General features: G+C 40.9%; 1 protein-coding gene across 5 annotated transcripts in view; it reads left to right on the forward strand.

Annotated features, from left to right (window-relative positions):
* The first annotated feature begins 2,734 nt into the window (after positions 1 to 2,734).
* The window catches only part of rhobtb4 (Rho related BTB domain containing 4), a 41,096-nt gene continuing 26,796 nt past the window's right edge, over positions 2,735 to 17,034 (forward strand). Inside the window, exons 1-2 of one of the 5 annotated variants that reach the window (XM_086314043.1) lie at positions 2,835 to 2,969; positions 3,695 to 3,839. Coding sequence is in view for 1 of the 5 variants with exons in the window: in XM_086314040.1 (XP_086170166.1) it covers positions 2,746 to 2,969 (224 nt within the window). In the remaining 4 variants the exon portion in view is untranslated. Of the gene's footprint in view, positions 3,625 to 3,694; positions 3,840 to 17,034 lie in introns of all 5 variants that reach the window. The other 4 variants (XM_086314042.1, XM_086314044.1, XM_086314045.1 and 1 more) reach the window with 4 other exon arrangements.

Raw genomic sequence — 17,034 nt, forward strand, 5'->3', positions numbered from 1 at the left:
GAATGTCTAGTTTTTGGCTAATAGCTCTTTGGGAATCACCTTGTTGGTAAAATGATTCTTTTATGCCTTGATAACTGTTTAACATTGGCAAACTATTGAAATGGGTACAAAGTCTGCGTTTTTGTGAAGGGCTGCTAGTAACAAGAGCTAAAGATACAATTTAAAATAGATTCCCTGCTAAGCGGTCTGTTATGAGTAGACACAACACTGATTCATCCCTTGGGTTAGATGTCTTTTTATGCTTGAATGGTTCATAGGTCAAACATTTCTTTGAAAATGGTCAGGTACAGGGACTAGAGTGAAAATAAATGACTTTGTGTATGCGTATTATAGTTCAGAGAAGTTGTAGCATGTGTGTTCACAGATGTGTGTTGTATGTGTGTGCATGTGTTGTGTTTGTGTTATAATTCACAGTAGTGGTTCTTCCCAAGTGTACTAAGAGTGCGGCTACAGCATGATGTGACAACACCCGCCTGCACATATGTGAGCATCTGCTGGCCATAGCTTGAGGACGGTTGCTTAGGACTTGCATGCATGCTGAGGTAGGAGCAAGCCTGGGCAAGTTCCTTTCCCTTCACAAGACAATAGCAGCTCAGATGCCTGGCTGAGAAGGAGTTTTAGGGAATCTGTGAGAGACAAGGGCCTCTCACACTCACTCAATTTCCTGACATTTATGCTTTTGCCAAAAAGAGAATATACAGAGAAAAGACCTCTATTTACAGAAATGCTGATGACAGGTGGGGGTCAAATACTTCACTGACAATTCAAAAAAACAAGTTTATGGTGAAGAATAAATTGAAGTGATCATTTTTTCCTGTTGTGTTATATTGTACATTACCTTCCACACAAAGGTGTATTTTTATAAACACTTGTAATATTTTCAAATTTGATTTGATTTGTTTTGATGAAAGTGCAAGTACAAGTTGTAAGCTAGGACTGATACCATTTTATTTCATTTTATTTAACTTTTAGCAGTTATTCATATTATTATCACTGGAACTGTGTACCCTTTTGACTTTTATCCTTTTATCCAGTTTGTAATAAAAGCTCCCAATTTTAAGCATTTCACACAACTATGTTTAAACACAGTGGCAGTGAAAATACTGAATCTTAAATCCTGAAGGTTACACAAACTGACCCAAATGACGTGTTGCTTTGCTTATTTAGCCTTACATCTTCACGGTTGTTCAAAGAAGGTGAATTGTTCCTAGAAGACTGTTGGCTCACCTTGTTGCTAAAATAAAAAAATACAACTAGGTGTGAAAAAAATAAATGAGTTGACTAATGTTGGAAAAAAAAATGTAGACCATATATATACAGTCTTTAATTTTTGCTTGTGCTAATGGTTAGATTTGTCAATACAAGAAGAATGAAGAGATATTTGGTGCATATGTTTACTGAGGCTTGGGCGTTCATTGAGATTATGAGTCTGCTGCCTTAACAACAGGTTTGGTTTTGTATCGTAATACTTGTCCTTAACTTTTTAACTATTGCCCCCATAAATACCCCATACAGTCGTGATAATACTGATAACACTATCCCAAACACTAGTAAAAAAACAAACAAACTACTGAACCTAATGGTAAAATTAATTCTTAAAATAAAATGTCTATCTGACAGAACCAAGTGCTAAATGGGCAACTGAAGTGTCTGAATAACAAAGACGGAGAGCACTAATGGCAGCTGATTGACTAGTGATGAATTGTTTCTACTCAGAAAAAACTTCAACCTGTATTTGTGGAACAATGGCTCTGTAGCCAACATCCTCTCCAAAGAGTGACTATACAAGACCTTACAATAGTGTTTTGCTACGCCAAAACATCCCCCCAAATAGTTTTGAACTTGGGTGAGTAGTGGAAAGAATAAAAACAAAGGTGTAAACAGTTTCAGCCATATTATGAACTACATGGACTTCCACACACAGACTTGTTCAGGTGCATATGCTGAAGTCAGCTATGTTACTATCTATCTATCTATCTATCTATCTATCTATCTATCTATCTATCTATCTATCTATCTATCTATCTATCTATCTATCTATCTATCTATCATTCTGACAAAATATTTCAATAAGTGGCAAGAGGGGGTGGGATAAATCCAACTGCAACACCCATTATAGAAAATATTTTATAAAGCTGTCAAGGATAATCTATGAGGAGTTACAAATACATTAAAATGTTGAAAGACTGTGTTATATGGTGTAAAGTTGAAAGCAACCTTGAACTCTTTAGTGCCCTTCGCTCTATGTTCATGAATCAAACAAAACACCCAACTTTGAACTTGACCTTCATTTTGATCCCGGATACACACTTGTTAAGTTTGTGACTCTGCATCTTACGTGTCAGATTATTAGTGTTTAAAATGATTTTTTATTTATTTATTTAGGTGTTACAATTTTAATTATACTAGAATACATAAACAGTACTAAGCAAAAGACGTAAACTCACACATCCTATAGTCACTATGAAGACCACGATGCTTGCGTAGTGCTGACGTTTTTTCCCCAACCATCACGTTTACTATGGTAAAACACTCATCACTTCATACTCACACGGTGAGATCTATTTTATTTAAATGGCTACAAATTCATAATTCAGCACCTTAGACACAGAGATATAAGGCATGACTTTCTAAACGAATATTATAGCCATTTTCCCCTTAAGGAGCACTGTGGTTGTTTTACTACCTCCTCACCCAGCGAGCAGTCTGGTCTGGAGGCTGGCACTCGCTTTGCTTTATGAATGGATGGGTGTGGCGCTTGTGACAAGCAGTGATGCAGTCATCACTGTGCTCGTTGATAAGCGCTGGCGTGCTGTCCATGCAGGATGGTTTGGAGTGAAGCACAACTGGGTTCTGCCACCGCCTGGGAAAGACAACGCGGGAAGGAAAGGGGAGGAGAAGACAGAGAGAGAGAGACAGCGGCGACAGTCTACTCCCCAGCAAGGACCAAACTTCTGGCAAGGGATTCGGTGAGACGGGGGACTAAAAGATAAAAGTGCGGGTGAGATAGAACAAAGGGCAAATGCACTTTTATTTAGGGATATGCTGTTTAGTTATAGGCGGATTACAAATAAATAAAAATGGAAGAAATATAAATCAAGACAGAAAAGATCGAAACGGGGCTGATGCCACGAGGATGAAATGTATGCCAGAGACGCTCGTACGTCTGCGACGTAAAGTGTAATATTTTAAGAAACAAACAAAATAAAATAAATTTAAAAAAAGAAAAAAAAAAAGAAATAGAGTAGTTCAGCCATGATTCTGCTGGGTAAAAACAGTCAGACAAAAGAAAGCAGGGGCAAGGTTCCCCTCCTCCGTGTGTTCCCTCCTTGTAGGTGTGACAGAAACAACAAAGGGACGTGGAAAAACTCGCATCAGGACCACAGGCTCACAACTACCCAGACAGATCCCGGAGCACAATAGCAGGGGTCTGCAAACAAGAGCATGTCTGCAGGTTTTGCAATATGCAGCAGTCTCCGTGTAATTGCATTTCTCCTGGCGTCTCTCGGCTACAACAGTCGGGAGTATTTTTCTTCTGTCAGCTCTGGCAGATCTTTACACGAAACGAAAGCGATGATTTGAGGAATTTCAAGTGCTGAACCGGAGGAGCAAGTGTTAAAGCATGTGAGTTATGATTAGATGTTGTCATCCCGAGGAATGCTCTTAAGTGATCGCAATTGTTTGTGCCTTGCAGTTTAATGGGGAGAAGCGAGAGACGAGCGCTGCCCAGAATAAAGCGAATGGAGTAGAGCAGCGGAGAGGTGTGAACTTAAAGTGGACGTCGAAGGGGGGAAATAAAAGAGCCCTGAACTGATTGCAGAAGCGAATGTGTTTCAAAGGTAGGAGATTACAGGGATTGTTGCACATGCTACGTGTATTGCCATGCCATTTAATCTGTATGCTCGCTACAGAGCAGTTCACAGTGCAAGACCACATGTGGACAGACAGCAAAGGGTTGCATAACGATTCAATTAGTTTGGGCTGTTCAGTGTATTGCGCTATCGACATATCGCAGGCTGAACTAGAATAGCCTCCGTTTTGAACTTCTCCGAAAGCTTTTTGGGAGGTTACATAAGTTATCTTAGAGGGGGTGTACTGAACAAACACTTGAAAAGTAATTGAAATTTTACTTTATCTTTTTATTTGTAGATCTTCCTATAGAACCCCCCCCCCCCCACACACACACACACACACATACACACAAAAACACTGATTTGCACAGCACTAATGAAACTTTGTGACCTACCTAAAAGGGCAGTTTGGGTTTTTGTTTTTGGCAAGTGGAAGTTCTACCTCATACTCTTCCCACTTTTCTTTTTGTGGTAAAAAGGGGGAAGAACTGCACAGATCATCTTGTTTAGCTGTGCTCTACTGTAAATCCCAGTTTCTTCTGCCATATGGTGATGTTCCCTGCAACTGCTAGTTTGCTTAGCTTGGTTAAATACAGAATTAGATGTGCTCACCACCTGCAGAAGTCTGGATACATGAGTCAAGCTTAAAGGAATAGCTGCAGAATGGAGTCACTTAGTGTCTACAGAGCCAAACAGTGATTCGCTGCAGTTACTGGCCAAAGCATGGAAAGAAAACTGGTTTCTCTGACAACAGTCGAAACACCCTCCCTCCCCCCCTTCATCAACCACAATAGAAGCATGGTGAAAATGTGGTGGGTGTAGGGATGGTGTGACAAAAGTTGACATCAGTTCCTCCACTTTTCCCTCGCTGTTCAGTGTTTTTTCTATCAGCTGTGGAATTTGAACCGTTCTTCCTTTTGGGGTGAGGCCCTTCCCTGCGTCTGCTCAGAGGAGTAGGATGTCTCAGTAGATGCGGTGCATATGTGTTTGTGAGTGTGTGTTTAAGTAAGTGTGTGTGGGTAACTGGGGCTTTCCAGTAGAGTTGCACACCAAACATTCTTGGCTGTCGAATGGCTGACTAGCGCGCCAAGTCCACACAGCTGGGAATCGTATAAGAAGAAGTGTCTTTGTGTGATCTGGGCAATACGACGCACATGCACAGTCACATGCGCGCACATGCTCATGCACAGAACTAAAACACACAAATAGTCTGCTTTAAGCCTGCACCTCGGCTCAAGAACAATTTGAATAGTTGGTGTCTGTGAGGTGCATGTGTGTGTGTGGTAGGTGTATTAGATGTAACTAGTAATAAAGTGACGCTCACACACACGCTGGTGGAATTCAACATAACTCTTCACACACACAGAATGGAGAAAATATAACAGAGACTCAGTCATCCTGCAACAGTGTCTTCTTTTCCCAGCACCACATGATGTTTGTCCTCTTTAGTAAGTTTTGAACAGAGAAAACATGGTGGTGGTGGAGGTGGTGGTGGTGGGATGGAGAGGGAGGGTGGGTGGGCAAAAGAGAATAAGAGAAGGGATTGTGCTGGCGATGCCAATTGTACAGTTTGTTTCTTATTGGCTGCTTCTCTGGTTGTTGTTGTTGTTGTTGTTTTAAATGGCGTGTCAGTGAGCAAAGAATGTGTATGCAAGAGCAGAATGCAGAGTGAGAAAGAACATAGGCCTTTGTCTGCTGGGAGAAGAGAAGAGAAGCAGATTGTATCAAATTAATATAGGAGAAATTGAGCTGTAGAGGGAAGAAAAAGGAGAGGAGTTCAAAGAAGAGGGACACGAAGAGGTTTCGGCCATGGAGGAAAGAGTAAAGCAGGCTGAGAGAGTGAGAATGAGAAATTCTGACAGAGTCCTATTCCATATTATTGTAAACATGAAGGCAGAACCCTTCTTTTTCTCAGATCTGTCCTGTTTTCTGTTTGAACCAAGAAGCTGATAAAGGAATGATTTCATTAGAAGAAATGAAAAGAAAAAAGAAAAAAACCAGATAAGTTAACAACTGGCTCTTCTTCTTCATCACAATCTGTTCAAAAAACAAACAAAACATCCCTTTAGAAATGATCTCTTTCCACATGTTGAACATTTGCCTTATGATAATCAGCTGCACCGTGTCCCTAGCACTCGCTGATTTCTTTGTACTTGCGAGTGTGGCTTGGTGCGATTACTTTACAGATTGAAACTGCTCATCTGAACAAAGTTCTTTTTGTACAAAAAACTGAATGTCTACATTATATGATGCATACGGGAAGCAAAACACACATTTGCAAGGCCAGAGAGTCTGTGCGTGAGGGAATATGTTTTAGTTGTGCGAGACTTGGATAAGAAGGTGTTGTATCATCAACAAGGACGGACCGGGGTGGGACAGGACCACACGATCAAACGAGAGGAGATAAGAGAGCTGGCTGAATTCAGAGAGGGTGTCTTTGTCCATTTGTGGTTCCTCAGATAGCTCCAGGCTGGATTGAGGCCAGGGGCTGACAGGGGTTGTGTCTAGAGATCTGAGATCGCTGCACTGATAGGAAGGCATATTACACAACATCACTGCTGAAAGAATACGATTAAGGTTTTTGGTTTCAAAGGTTTTATGCTGCAAAAGTCATTTTGTTTGTGGTATTTTAACTTTTAGATTTTGGCTTTTCCAGATGTGCCTTGGATTCAGTGCCCGTCATGCAGGAAACGCTGCCTGCCACTGCATTGTGTGGCTGCAAAATGACAGATTACCAGAGAGCTGAGGTAGGTTAGGGCCACCTAAAATTATAGCTGAAAAGAAACTTCCAAAAAAAAAAAAGACTAGTGGACTGATATTTGAAACGGCCGTGAGCTAACAGTGGCTCTGACAGTCTGGCATGCAGAGACACATATAGATTGTTCTGCTTTTACACTCCTCAACCCATGCTATAGTTTCTCCATTTCTCTATTTAATCACATCTCTTGCTCGTTGTAACCTGTTGTCCTGTTTCTATTTTGCTGTGTGGAAACTTGGGTGCGTGTGTGTCTGCATGTGCATCCAGTAAAGGATGGCGAGATATTCTCCCGAGACCAAGTGGCACCATTTGGTGGCTTGGCTGTACTGCGTCTCTATTTATGTTCATGCTTGTGTTGTGATTGTGTCCTGGTCGTACGGCTCTATCACTGTGACGACTACATCTTCCTGTGCAACTGTGCATGATTATGCATGCATAGTTTTGCATGTGTGCAAGGCTGTATGCAATTTGACCCCTGGAAATCTTTCTTTAGCATCTGCTCCTCTCATTTGTGGCAGAAAGCCGATCCCTTTTGGTGAACTGGCTCCAGCATCATATGACTGACCAAATTGCGATGATGTTTTGGAGTGCGCGTGTTCTGCAGTACAAAATGACATTGCATATCATAACAGGTTGCCTTTTGGCTATTGATGTATATGTGTGGAGTTGTGTGGGTGTGGCTGTCTCCTTGCATCGCCTACAGGACGCTCTAAGCACCTCCCAGGCCCGAATGGGCCCGCGCAGCTCCATAAATCTAGCTCGTGTTGCTCACACAGCAGTAATCTCTAGCGTCTTTTATTTTCGATGCCTGCAAGCCTGGAACTCTGTCTCCTTATCTTCCTGTTTGTTTTCACATCTTTCCTTTCCTGCCTGTCTATCCATTCATAACAGCAATTTGGCTTTCATTAACTAAGGATGGGGGGGAAAAAAACAAAAACCAATTAGCACCTACATTGCCAGAAGCTCTCCTTGGGTTACAGAAAGTGACATAAAGAAAAGGAGAGTTTCTCTGAAGTTTCGCACACATATTTGCTCATTTTAGCATTGTCCTCCACTCAATTTCTGTCCCCACTTGTTTTAAAGAGGACACTTGCAGTGTAAAGATGATTTTTCAGTTATTTCTTTAGTCATTCTAGCAGCTTTCCCATCACAGGGATGCATCCAAAAAATCTTTTAATGCAGTCAAACACAAGACCCACAAATATAGAAACAATGACTCACACAGTGAAGCTTTTAAACTCCAAAAACCAACATTTCCAAACCACACTGTATAGACATAAACAGACTGACACATACATACAGTATCTGTCTCGTCTAGTAATAGCCAAACGCAGATTCTCAGAGAGCAGAACACCCAAGGGTGCCGTTCCTGCTAATCCAGGTCAGACCAGCTTCAGTCTTGGCTGAACCACCCATGAAACCACAGGATTTTTAATCTGTAATTTTGCCTGTGCTTGTGCGGTTGGCTGTATTTAAGGTGTTTCCTTGCATGTCTTCTTTGACACGTACACATTGTTGCCCCGTGATCGCCCTCCACGTGCCATTTATTCGAGCGCTGCCCAATTTTTTGCTGTTTCAGAATGATGCAGCATGTCTGACTGATGCTCTCTCGGCTCTCTGTCTGTCTCGCTTTCTCACACAGTCAAGGACACACACACACACACTCCAGAATAAATTAATCAGATATGATAACTGATAGAAGCAAACGCGATGTATGCAGGACTGCAGTGTCTGTGGTTTGTTTCCTCATGAAAATTGGAAATTGACTCATCACATATTATGTGGTGTGGCTAGACATTTTAAGCCATGTTCTATTTTTAGTTATTGCAATACAGGGATCTTTTCCTTCATTTAAATCTATTGAGGGGAAAAACAATAAAACACTGAGTCATGTAGGTTGAGGTCAGACACAGCGGATCACAAAATACAATTTAAGGGTTAGACAATAAAATCTGGTTTATCACCTGTGGTCTTCTTAAAGCAGACAGTTTGGAAATTGTTGCACTGACTGGCAATGAAATATTCTCGGTCTTTGTTTCTGTCTCTCTCTGTCCCACTGGAATACATCACCAGAGTTAACATAAATATTTAATCATTTTATTATCTTCATTCCTGTTTAATGGCCCAACATACTTAATAGCAATGCACTCAACAACATCAGAGGCCAGGTTATACAAAAATATTGACTTCTTGAGTCTTGTTAAGCTCCATTATGGTTTTCTGGTCAGCTGTCTTTTAGTTTCATCTTTGAAAGAGAATATCTTTGTGCTTCATCTTAACATTTATTTGGTTGAAATGACCTGTGCCCACAAGTGGCTAGGATTAGCTGGTATCATTGATGGTGGAGCATCCAAAAGAGCCTAACCCCACGCCCTTAATCAAACGATTAAAACTTGTGTGGCCGTGCTATGGCTTAGCAAATTAATGACATGTGGTCACAGTGCGTGGTGATAATTGCATGCTGGTTGTATCATCAGGCCATGGCACAGCGGTGTGGAAATAAATAAAAAGGAACCGCTAGTATAGATTTTTCCATCACTATTTTGGGATGCCTCTGTACACGGGATATCAGCTTTGTTTCTGCGCACACATTTGCTGTCTTATTTAATGACATTCCTGCATTTGGAGATTGCATGATGACCTCCTTTGCGATACAGCCGAGCAGCGTGTGTAGGATACTCCAATTTAGTGCTTTTAGGTGAAAATCATATCTCTTCATTTGATGATTTTTTTTTCTTTTTTTGAGATTTCAGGCCAGCTGACGGATTACATGCCACCTGCACTGCCTGAGAAAATGCTTTGACCACTCGGGATTATAAAACCCACTCAATGGGCTGAACTGAATAAAATTAAAAATGCATTGCTATCGAGGTAAATGCTTTATCTGTGAGATGCAAGGGTTTTACCTAACAATTCGTTTGTTTTTGTTTTGTTTTCTCAATTCTAATACAATGCGAGGAACTCTGCAGAGCAGCGCAACTAGATAAATGATATGCAGGTTATTTGAAGTAAACACAACAAAGGGCCTTCCTGTTATGCCATGGTGCTCTGTAATGTGGCTATCTGACTATTTCTGAGTCTCCCTGTGATTTTTTTTTTTTTTGTTGCTGTTTACACTTATGCTCTTCCCCTCCTCTCTATCTTCATATCTGTTTCTTTATGTAAGCAAGTGTCTTTTAAATAGAAGCAGATGGATACTGCATTAGGCTGATAGCAATATGGATATTGCAAGAAAAATGGAAGCGAGGATGAAAATGTGCATTATATCAAACATAGAAATGTTACATTAACACGCTCATTTACAATATTTGACAAGGATCTTTCAGTTTTCAAAAGAGAACACACAAAGTTATATGTTTTTACAATTTAACAAATTAAATGCCACACATAGCAGTTGGAATATTTTTGATTATTAAAAGAAAATAATGAAAACTCATAATCCAGCCGACATGTTTGACCTGTGGTATGGGCTTTCATAGGTAGAATTTCCTAAGCTGTGGTGTTTGCAAGCCAAATAGATTAGGAATCTCTGATACACAGTATTTTGCAGAGTGAGCAGGGTTGATGTACTGACTTTGTGGAGTGTGATCTCGGCGGGCCTACAGTTCTGCTTTTCTGTGCCAGACTGAAGTCCAGAGGTGTTTGTCTTGGCTTCGTTCTCTGTTTGATCAGGCTGTTTTGAGAATACTGACTGACCTGTGCTGAGGCCAAATACATCTCTCTCCTCACAACTTTAGCATTTCCTTTGCCTCTGTCCCTTCTCTGTCCTATTGTCTCACAAGTTTAGAACTTTGAAACATTAAATTTAATGTTCATTTTCAAAATATTCTTAAACCTAGCAGTTTGAATTGGACCTTTTTTTCTTTTTGTACAAGATAAAGAACAAAATCAAAAATATTTTTTTTTTCTTTTTATTCATGCAGTTTTCAAGGGCCCAGTTTCCTTCTTCTTCCCCTTTTCTTGTTAGTTATCTGATCTTAACCTCACTCCAAAGTTTAGTCTTATATGTGGTTCAGAGAGGTCACTAATACTTCTAACCTTACCACGGGTAGTAGGGAAAATGTCAAGACCCACTTATAGATTGCATGTATTGCGAAAGAGACTCCATCCTTTGATCTGCTGTAAAGTGCTGGTCAATAAAACTCTTAAATGCCCGGTGTAGTGCATAGCACTCTGCACAACATAAATATCTGCATTCGCATGCATTTTGGCTGGGCGCGTTAAGGCTGAGAGAGCCTAAATATTTCCCATAAAACTATTACAAAGCACTAAATACTTTTCCCTTTTACAATGCATCATTAATTTCTAGTGTTTGGTGGCATTTTCTCTCATTCCTGCCAATAGATTTCTCAAATAATGTTGTTACTGCAGTGACTATCAACAAGGCAACCATGGTGAACCACAGTTACCTATGCAATAAATACAAATATTTAGTCCATTTGATAAAGGATAAAGAAAGGTTTCTCTTGGACTTGTAATCTCACACTAATGTTCAACACTTGTTCAGAAAGAAAAAAAAGAATCTCTTTAAGTAAATGTGCCAACGGATCACCGAGAAGTGCTACGCCTGCAGCACCATGCCTGTTTAATGGGTGGCGTTTCCTCTTTTATAAAGGATATAAAAATGTAATTCTAACAACCGATCTGCTTACTCTTTCCCTGCCATCACAATATTATTAAAATTAAGTAACACAGTATCCTATATACAACACTTTCCAAGTAATTCCCGATAAGATCATCACTGATCCCTGCTGATGGATTTACTAAAGGGCATACTAAGACAGTATATCAAAAGGATTATATCAATTTCAAGCTGACAATGAAAATTTTTCATGGATTATACACTAAACTTGTTCAAGGCAGGAAGGAGAATAAAAATCAATCATATCAACCATGGTGTACTAAACCTGGGCCTGTTCTCTATTCTTAAGTGTATTTTTAAATTATATGACATGCTAAATATGTTGCTTGCTTAAAGGAGTCAATCTCCTTCAAGGCTAAAGCCTCCTGACACTGGTTTCCTGTGCTAACCTAAATTCTGCCCTCAGCTTCTGAAGTTACTCCAGCTCTGGTCCTACTTCCTTCCCAGCCTCCATCCCCATTTCCATATCTGTCTCTGTGTCGTTCCTTAACCTGAATCTCACACCCCAGCTTCACATAATTTCCTGCTGCCCCCCTGACCTAAGTACCTAACTCATCTCCACTAGTGTAATACTCTGATACCTGCACAGCCTATGAATCCTTAGGGTCCTAATCGGCTTAGCCATCACCTGTCATGGTAACTAAAGTAATCTTTTTTTTTTTTACTGGAGCATAATATATGCTCCATTTATCACAAATTAGTAAAAAGGACTCTTTATGTATCAACCTGTGCTCAGGTTTTCTGAGAGACGCCTTATATAAAAAGCTGCCAGCCCTGGTAAAATTAAAAAACACCCAGGTTGTACAGATATGTTTAGGTTAGAAATAGGGCTAAGTTTCCACCAAACTGAACTATCACTTTAAGAGTTCGGACCAACGGCTGAAGAGAGCCTTAATACGATTAGCCCTGGCACTTGACAGCTACAGCTTAAGAGGCACCTCCGTTGACCTGTGTGTCTGTCCAGCAGAGAGTGTACATGTGTATTTCCTTGCATTCATATATGATCTTAAGGTTGCCTTTTTAGAGCATCAGGGAGGCTGTTTGTCTGTCCGTGCACATACTCCTGTAAACCTGAATTGAACCAAAAGCCAACTTTTTTTTTGTAAATCTTTATCTGTTACTGCATGCACTGGAGCTCAGCAAGCCATGCCTGTGCAACCTCAATCCCCCAAAGTCAGAATGCAGGAAGTACATAACTTCAAAGGCAGATGCATAGTCTGTCTTTATCGCAGAAGGTTTGTGCCACTCAAGAATTTACTTTTTCACTCTTCTGCATGTCAAAACCCCATATCCACCTTGGCTATCACTCACTGCTGTTTTGTCTCTGGCTGTGATTTTGGATAAAATAGGCTTACAAGCAAGGAATTTAAAACAAGAAAACGATTCAGCAAACACAAAGCCGATGGAATCACTGGAATTTGCCACTGAAGTGTTTTTACTTAGAACTGAGTACTGGGTACTTGAGGCTGTGCCAAAGACACTATATCCACAGAGAGACTTGAGTAACTTGACTTGAATATGATCTGCCGGTGGTTGCGATGGGCTATGGGGTTGTGGTTGGGTGCGCTAGATGCCGCATTGCTCTAACTGGGTCATTTTGGCACTCTAGGGCTGCTAGTTGAGGACAGCGAGGAATATACAGCACCGTGTTCTTTTTCACTCCAGGCACTTCATTGCGAAAGCCAGGCACCACACTGTGAAACATTTAAGTTGGCATTAATATCATAATCAGAGGTCTGTTTATTCTCAGACAGACAGCAGGCAGTTAAACAAAGAGACCTTCCCCTCTCTCCCCACAATAAACCCTCAGTGGTGCCGCCCTCCTCCTCTTTCCTTTTCCCAGCCTCTCGCCCTGTCCTAAAGACACTTCACATTCCCAACATATTCAACCATCATGGCCCACCAGCATCAACAGCACAAACTTGACCTGGAAATATATCTGTATTAAAGTCGTTGAACATTTTTCTGCAGCCAAGCAGTCAGACTCAACAAGCTGCCGGCCCACATGTTATGACACTGGGGGAATAATAGCTGCAGACAAGTATGTCAACAGAAAGTTTTACCTCTTATATTGGGTCTGCTGCAGAACTTGAACTTTAGCAATTTAGCAGCTCAAACAAATTAGTCTATATTTATTCCTTCCAGAGACTGAGGGGGTGGTCGAGTGTGCATGTAAAAGAAAAAAAAAAACAGTCTCAAAAATGCTAACGTGTCTGAATCAAGCAACATGGTGTGTGTTTGTGTGTGTGTGTTTGTGTGTGTGTATGTGTGTGTGTGTGTGCGTTTAAATATAGCTGTTGTTTTTTAGTTTTTGTTTTACAAGGCATAAAAGATAACTATGTCTCCCTAACACAAAACACCATTTAAGCATTTTAATAGTCTATAATATCTTCTGACCAATCAATTGTCGCTTTCTTTAAAGGTTTCACTCGTTCGGTCACAAGCAGTGCAGTGACTTGTCTTCATTAGCGTGTAATAAAGCAATGACCACTGGTCCCACACATGTAGTTTTCCAGCTGGCTCATGATAAGGCATATTACTGATAACTTCGCAAGTAAACAATTCCTCCAGCCTCTCTCCCTCACTTCCTCTTTTGCGCCCTTGCCTGTCTGCCTCATTTTATACTTTGTCTCAGGCCTTATCTAGCGTTAAATGTTTTTCACGTAAACTCACACTGTGCCATCGCCCATCGCCAAATAGGCCGGCTGTTACAAAACACACTCTATTTCATGCCAGGGTGCCGGCTCTGGCAACACTCAGCCACTTCTCCATGCCACTCTGTGTATGTGTGTGTCTGTGTGAGGGAAAGAGAGAAAAAAGAGACAGAGCTTAACAGTGGGAATAAAAAAAACTGACATATTTGAATTTATGAGCTTTTTTTTTTCAATATTTTCCCACCATCAATCATGTACTGTAGAAATGCCAGTTTCCCACAAGCTCGTTTCACTAACGTTCACTTACTCCAGATTCACCTTTGACCTTTCATATCTGAATTTTCTTCCCAGAGAAGCAAATGCCACATTTTTTTTTCTTGTCCCTCACCTCTAAAACAAAATTGTATGACAAAATCATCCCGCTAGACACACAAGTGAATGCTCTCATCCTGTAGATCCACATATGGAGTGTAATGTTTGCTGGTGTGTGTGCTTTGATATGTGTGTGTGAGTCAGTGCCGAAGGTAGAATTTAATCTTTGATATCGTTATCAGTTCCAGGGTGATGGTGGACTGTTTGCAAGACCCACTGGAGCTCTGACCTACTTGTGTCAGTGAATAGGTTGCATAGGCTGTTTTTTTGTTAAGAGTGTGTGTGTTTGTTAGAGTTTTGGGAGGGTGTGCACTTAAAGCGAACTCTGTGTGGACACAGGGAGTGTGAGAAGCTGGGTGTTTTGACAGCTTTAGAACAGTTCCAGCACAGTGTTGGGGCAGGGGGTGAGCCGGCCTGTTGGATATATGAGTGTGCGGCGAGGGTGAGAATAGGGTCAGCGGAGGAGTGGATAGGAGGGGATGAGATAAACGCAAGAAAACACTACCAAAAAATGCTCGTTTTGAATTTCTTTATGAGTAAACATCTGAAATGAATTGATTCGAAAATTTATTGTTTGTTATCCCTTAGCAATACATCTGAAGAGCAAACCTTACCCCTTACTTGCAGTTAAAATAAAACAGATATTAGTCTTGAACTTTACTAAGCTTAAACAAAATGAATTCTATCGAAATAAATGCATTTCAACATGCCATTCCTTCCTTTGGTTAAACCAGAGGAGCACTAAATATACTGCAGACAAAACTGAGCATTTGTCCAAGCAGCAAGACGCCTCTTTGCCGAAGCATTCCTGCCAAAAGAGTGATCTCAACCCATTCTCCCAACTTTAATCTCACCAAAGTGTAAAAGCTACGGGACTAAACTTCCCACACAGTTAATAAAAGACCCATAAAGCTTGTCTAACAAAACACAGTCCTTTTTGTTTTACTGTAGCTGAATGGGGCCAGACATCACCTCAGAATTGTGCTGCTTAAGAGTTCTCTCACAAGTACACTTCTCCCCCCCAAAAAAATAGGGGGGGGGGGGGCTCTCCACATTTCCTAAGCCCTCTCTGTGCCAGTGGTGTTGAACCCCTGCTTTCTCCAATGGCATTCCAGCCCATCTTTCATGCTGTTTCATTGTGGCCATGCCAGCCAGGTCAGGGGGCAGTATTTTCTCAGGGCTTCAAGACAGCATTGGAAAGATAGATATAAGACGTACCGTCTGACTATTTGTGCACTGAATTCCTGTTTGATTCCTGTTTGTTGTCGTTGTGTCTGCGTGTGTGCATGATGTGCAAGAATCTACACGAACACAAACATTTTATATATGATTGCTGCACTTAGGTCAAATAACACACTGACCTTCTCTTTAAAATGCTTAATATAACTCAGTATGTTGTGACACCCATGGCTAACCTGCGATATAGAATCTGTCTCAAAGATGTAAGCTGCCTCTTTTGAGGTGGCTCCGAGTGACAGCACTGACTTGATGTAGCCGTAAGAGCCTGCGCCGCCTTTGTTTTAGAGATTACAGTACCAAACTCTGCCAGTAGATGTCCGTCTTCAGTCTTGCACAGCCTCCAAACAAAGTTGGCAGACTGGCTTTCAAAGATATTCACATGATCAAATTGGTGACTGTATCAGTATCCTAAGTGTGTCAAATAAGTGAAAGATAAAATGATGCCTATGACTATAGTGAGTGGCAGATGGACTGGTAAAAGCTCCTGCCTTGAAAGCAAACCTGCTAAAGTTTCAATTAAACATAGTTTTGCTTGAAGAAAACTGGAGGTATTTTGCTGACAAAGCAAAGCTCAGCATTCCAGCAGTAAATTCTTAGACACTGAGATCTTGGAAGATATGATAGCAAACGCTATGTATTCTCCTTGGTCCAGTCTGTGATCTCCTTTTTTACTGGCTTTAGTAGCAGTAGGCTACAGTTGCAACGTGGTAGTTGCTATGCCTGAAAACCCGGAGTAACCTTAGGAGAAAATTTCTCTCCATTGCCCATGAATAATAATAACAGTCTTGCATTATTTACCTGGATAGAGCGTGTTTGCAAGGGTTAAAGGGGAAACGTAGTTAAATCCCACTGACATGCAGACAGTTGCGTGGATAACATAAAAAAAAATACCCCGTGCTTACCAATGATTGATTATTAGGTAGTGATTAAAGGCAGTGCAAAGTGGATGCAAGGGCTGTATCTGCCAAAGGCAGCACGCTTTGTGGGCCGTTCTGCGTTAATAGGATGAAAAGAACATAGTTTCTGGGCGGGGATACGATGATATATACAGGACATGATTGGCCCGCGTGTTCTAATCGCTGAGGAGGCCTTAAGTGTTCCTCTTAAGCCTCGAGATTTAGGCTATTAAAGTATTACAGTAATAAAGTTAGTGCGTTTAAATTGCGTTTTAAATTCCTCAGCCACTGTTGCATGGTAATGGTCATCCCGGAGCTGTTTGACAGTTGTTCTTATTCACAGAAATCACACAGCGCAGTAAAGAAAAAACGCTAATTGCAGAATTTCATATTTTAATCAATAGACAGCTCAAAAGTTCCACTTTTAGTCATCAGTGACGTCTTCCGTATTCTCAAGTCTTCTTCCAAAAATGTCAGTTTGCGGGATATCAAGCTGTGTCTAAATCCTCAGAAAGATGGAGTGCAAACGTCTAATTTTCCAACGGAACTTGAACGCAGCACAGGAGAAGTTGGAAGACTTGTGTCGTGACGCGCAGTCGTGGAGGCGTGCCTCTGATGAAAT

The sequence above is a fragment of the Aulonocara sp. 'chitande type north' Nkhata Bay genome, linkage group LG12 (assembly GCF_057382095.1).
Source record: "Aulonocara sp. 'chitande type north' Nkhata Bay isolate Kocher_YH1m ecotype deep benthic linkage group LG12, A_spYH_male_GT1.1, whole genome shotgun sequence".
In the NCBI taxonomy this organism is placed as follows: domain Eukaryota; kingdom Metazoa; phylum Chordata; class Actinopteri; order Cichliformes; family Cichlidae; genus Aulonocara; species Aulonocara sp. 'chitande type north' Nkhata Bay.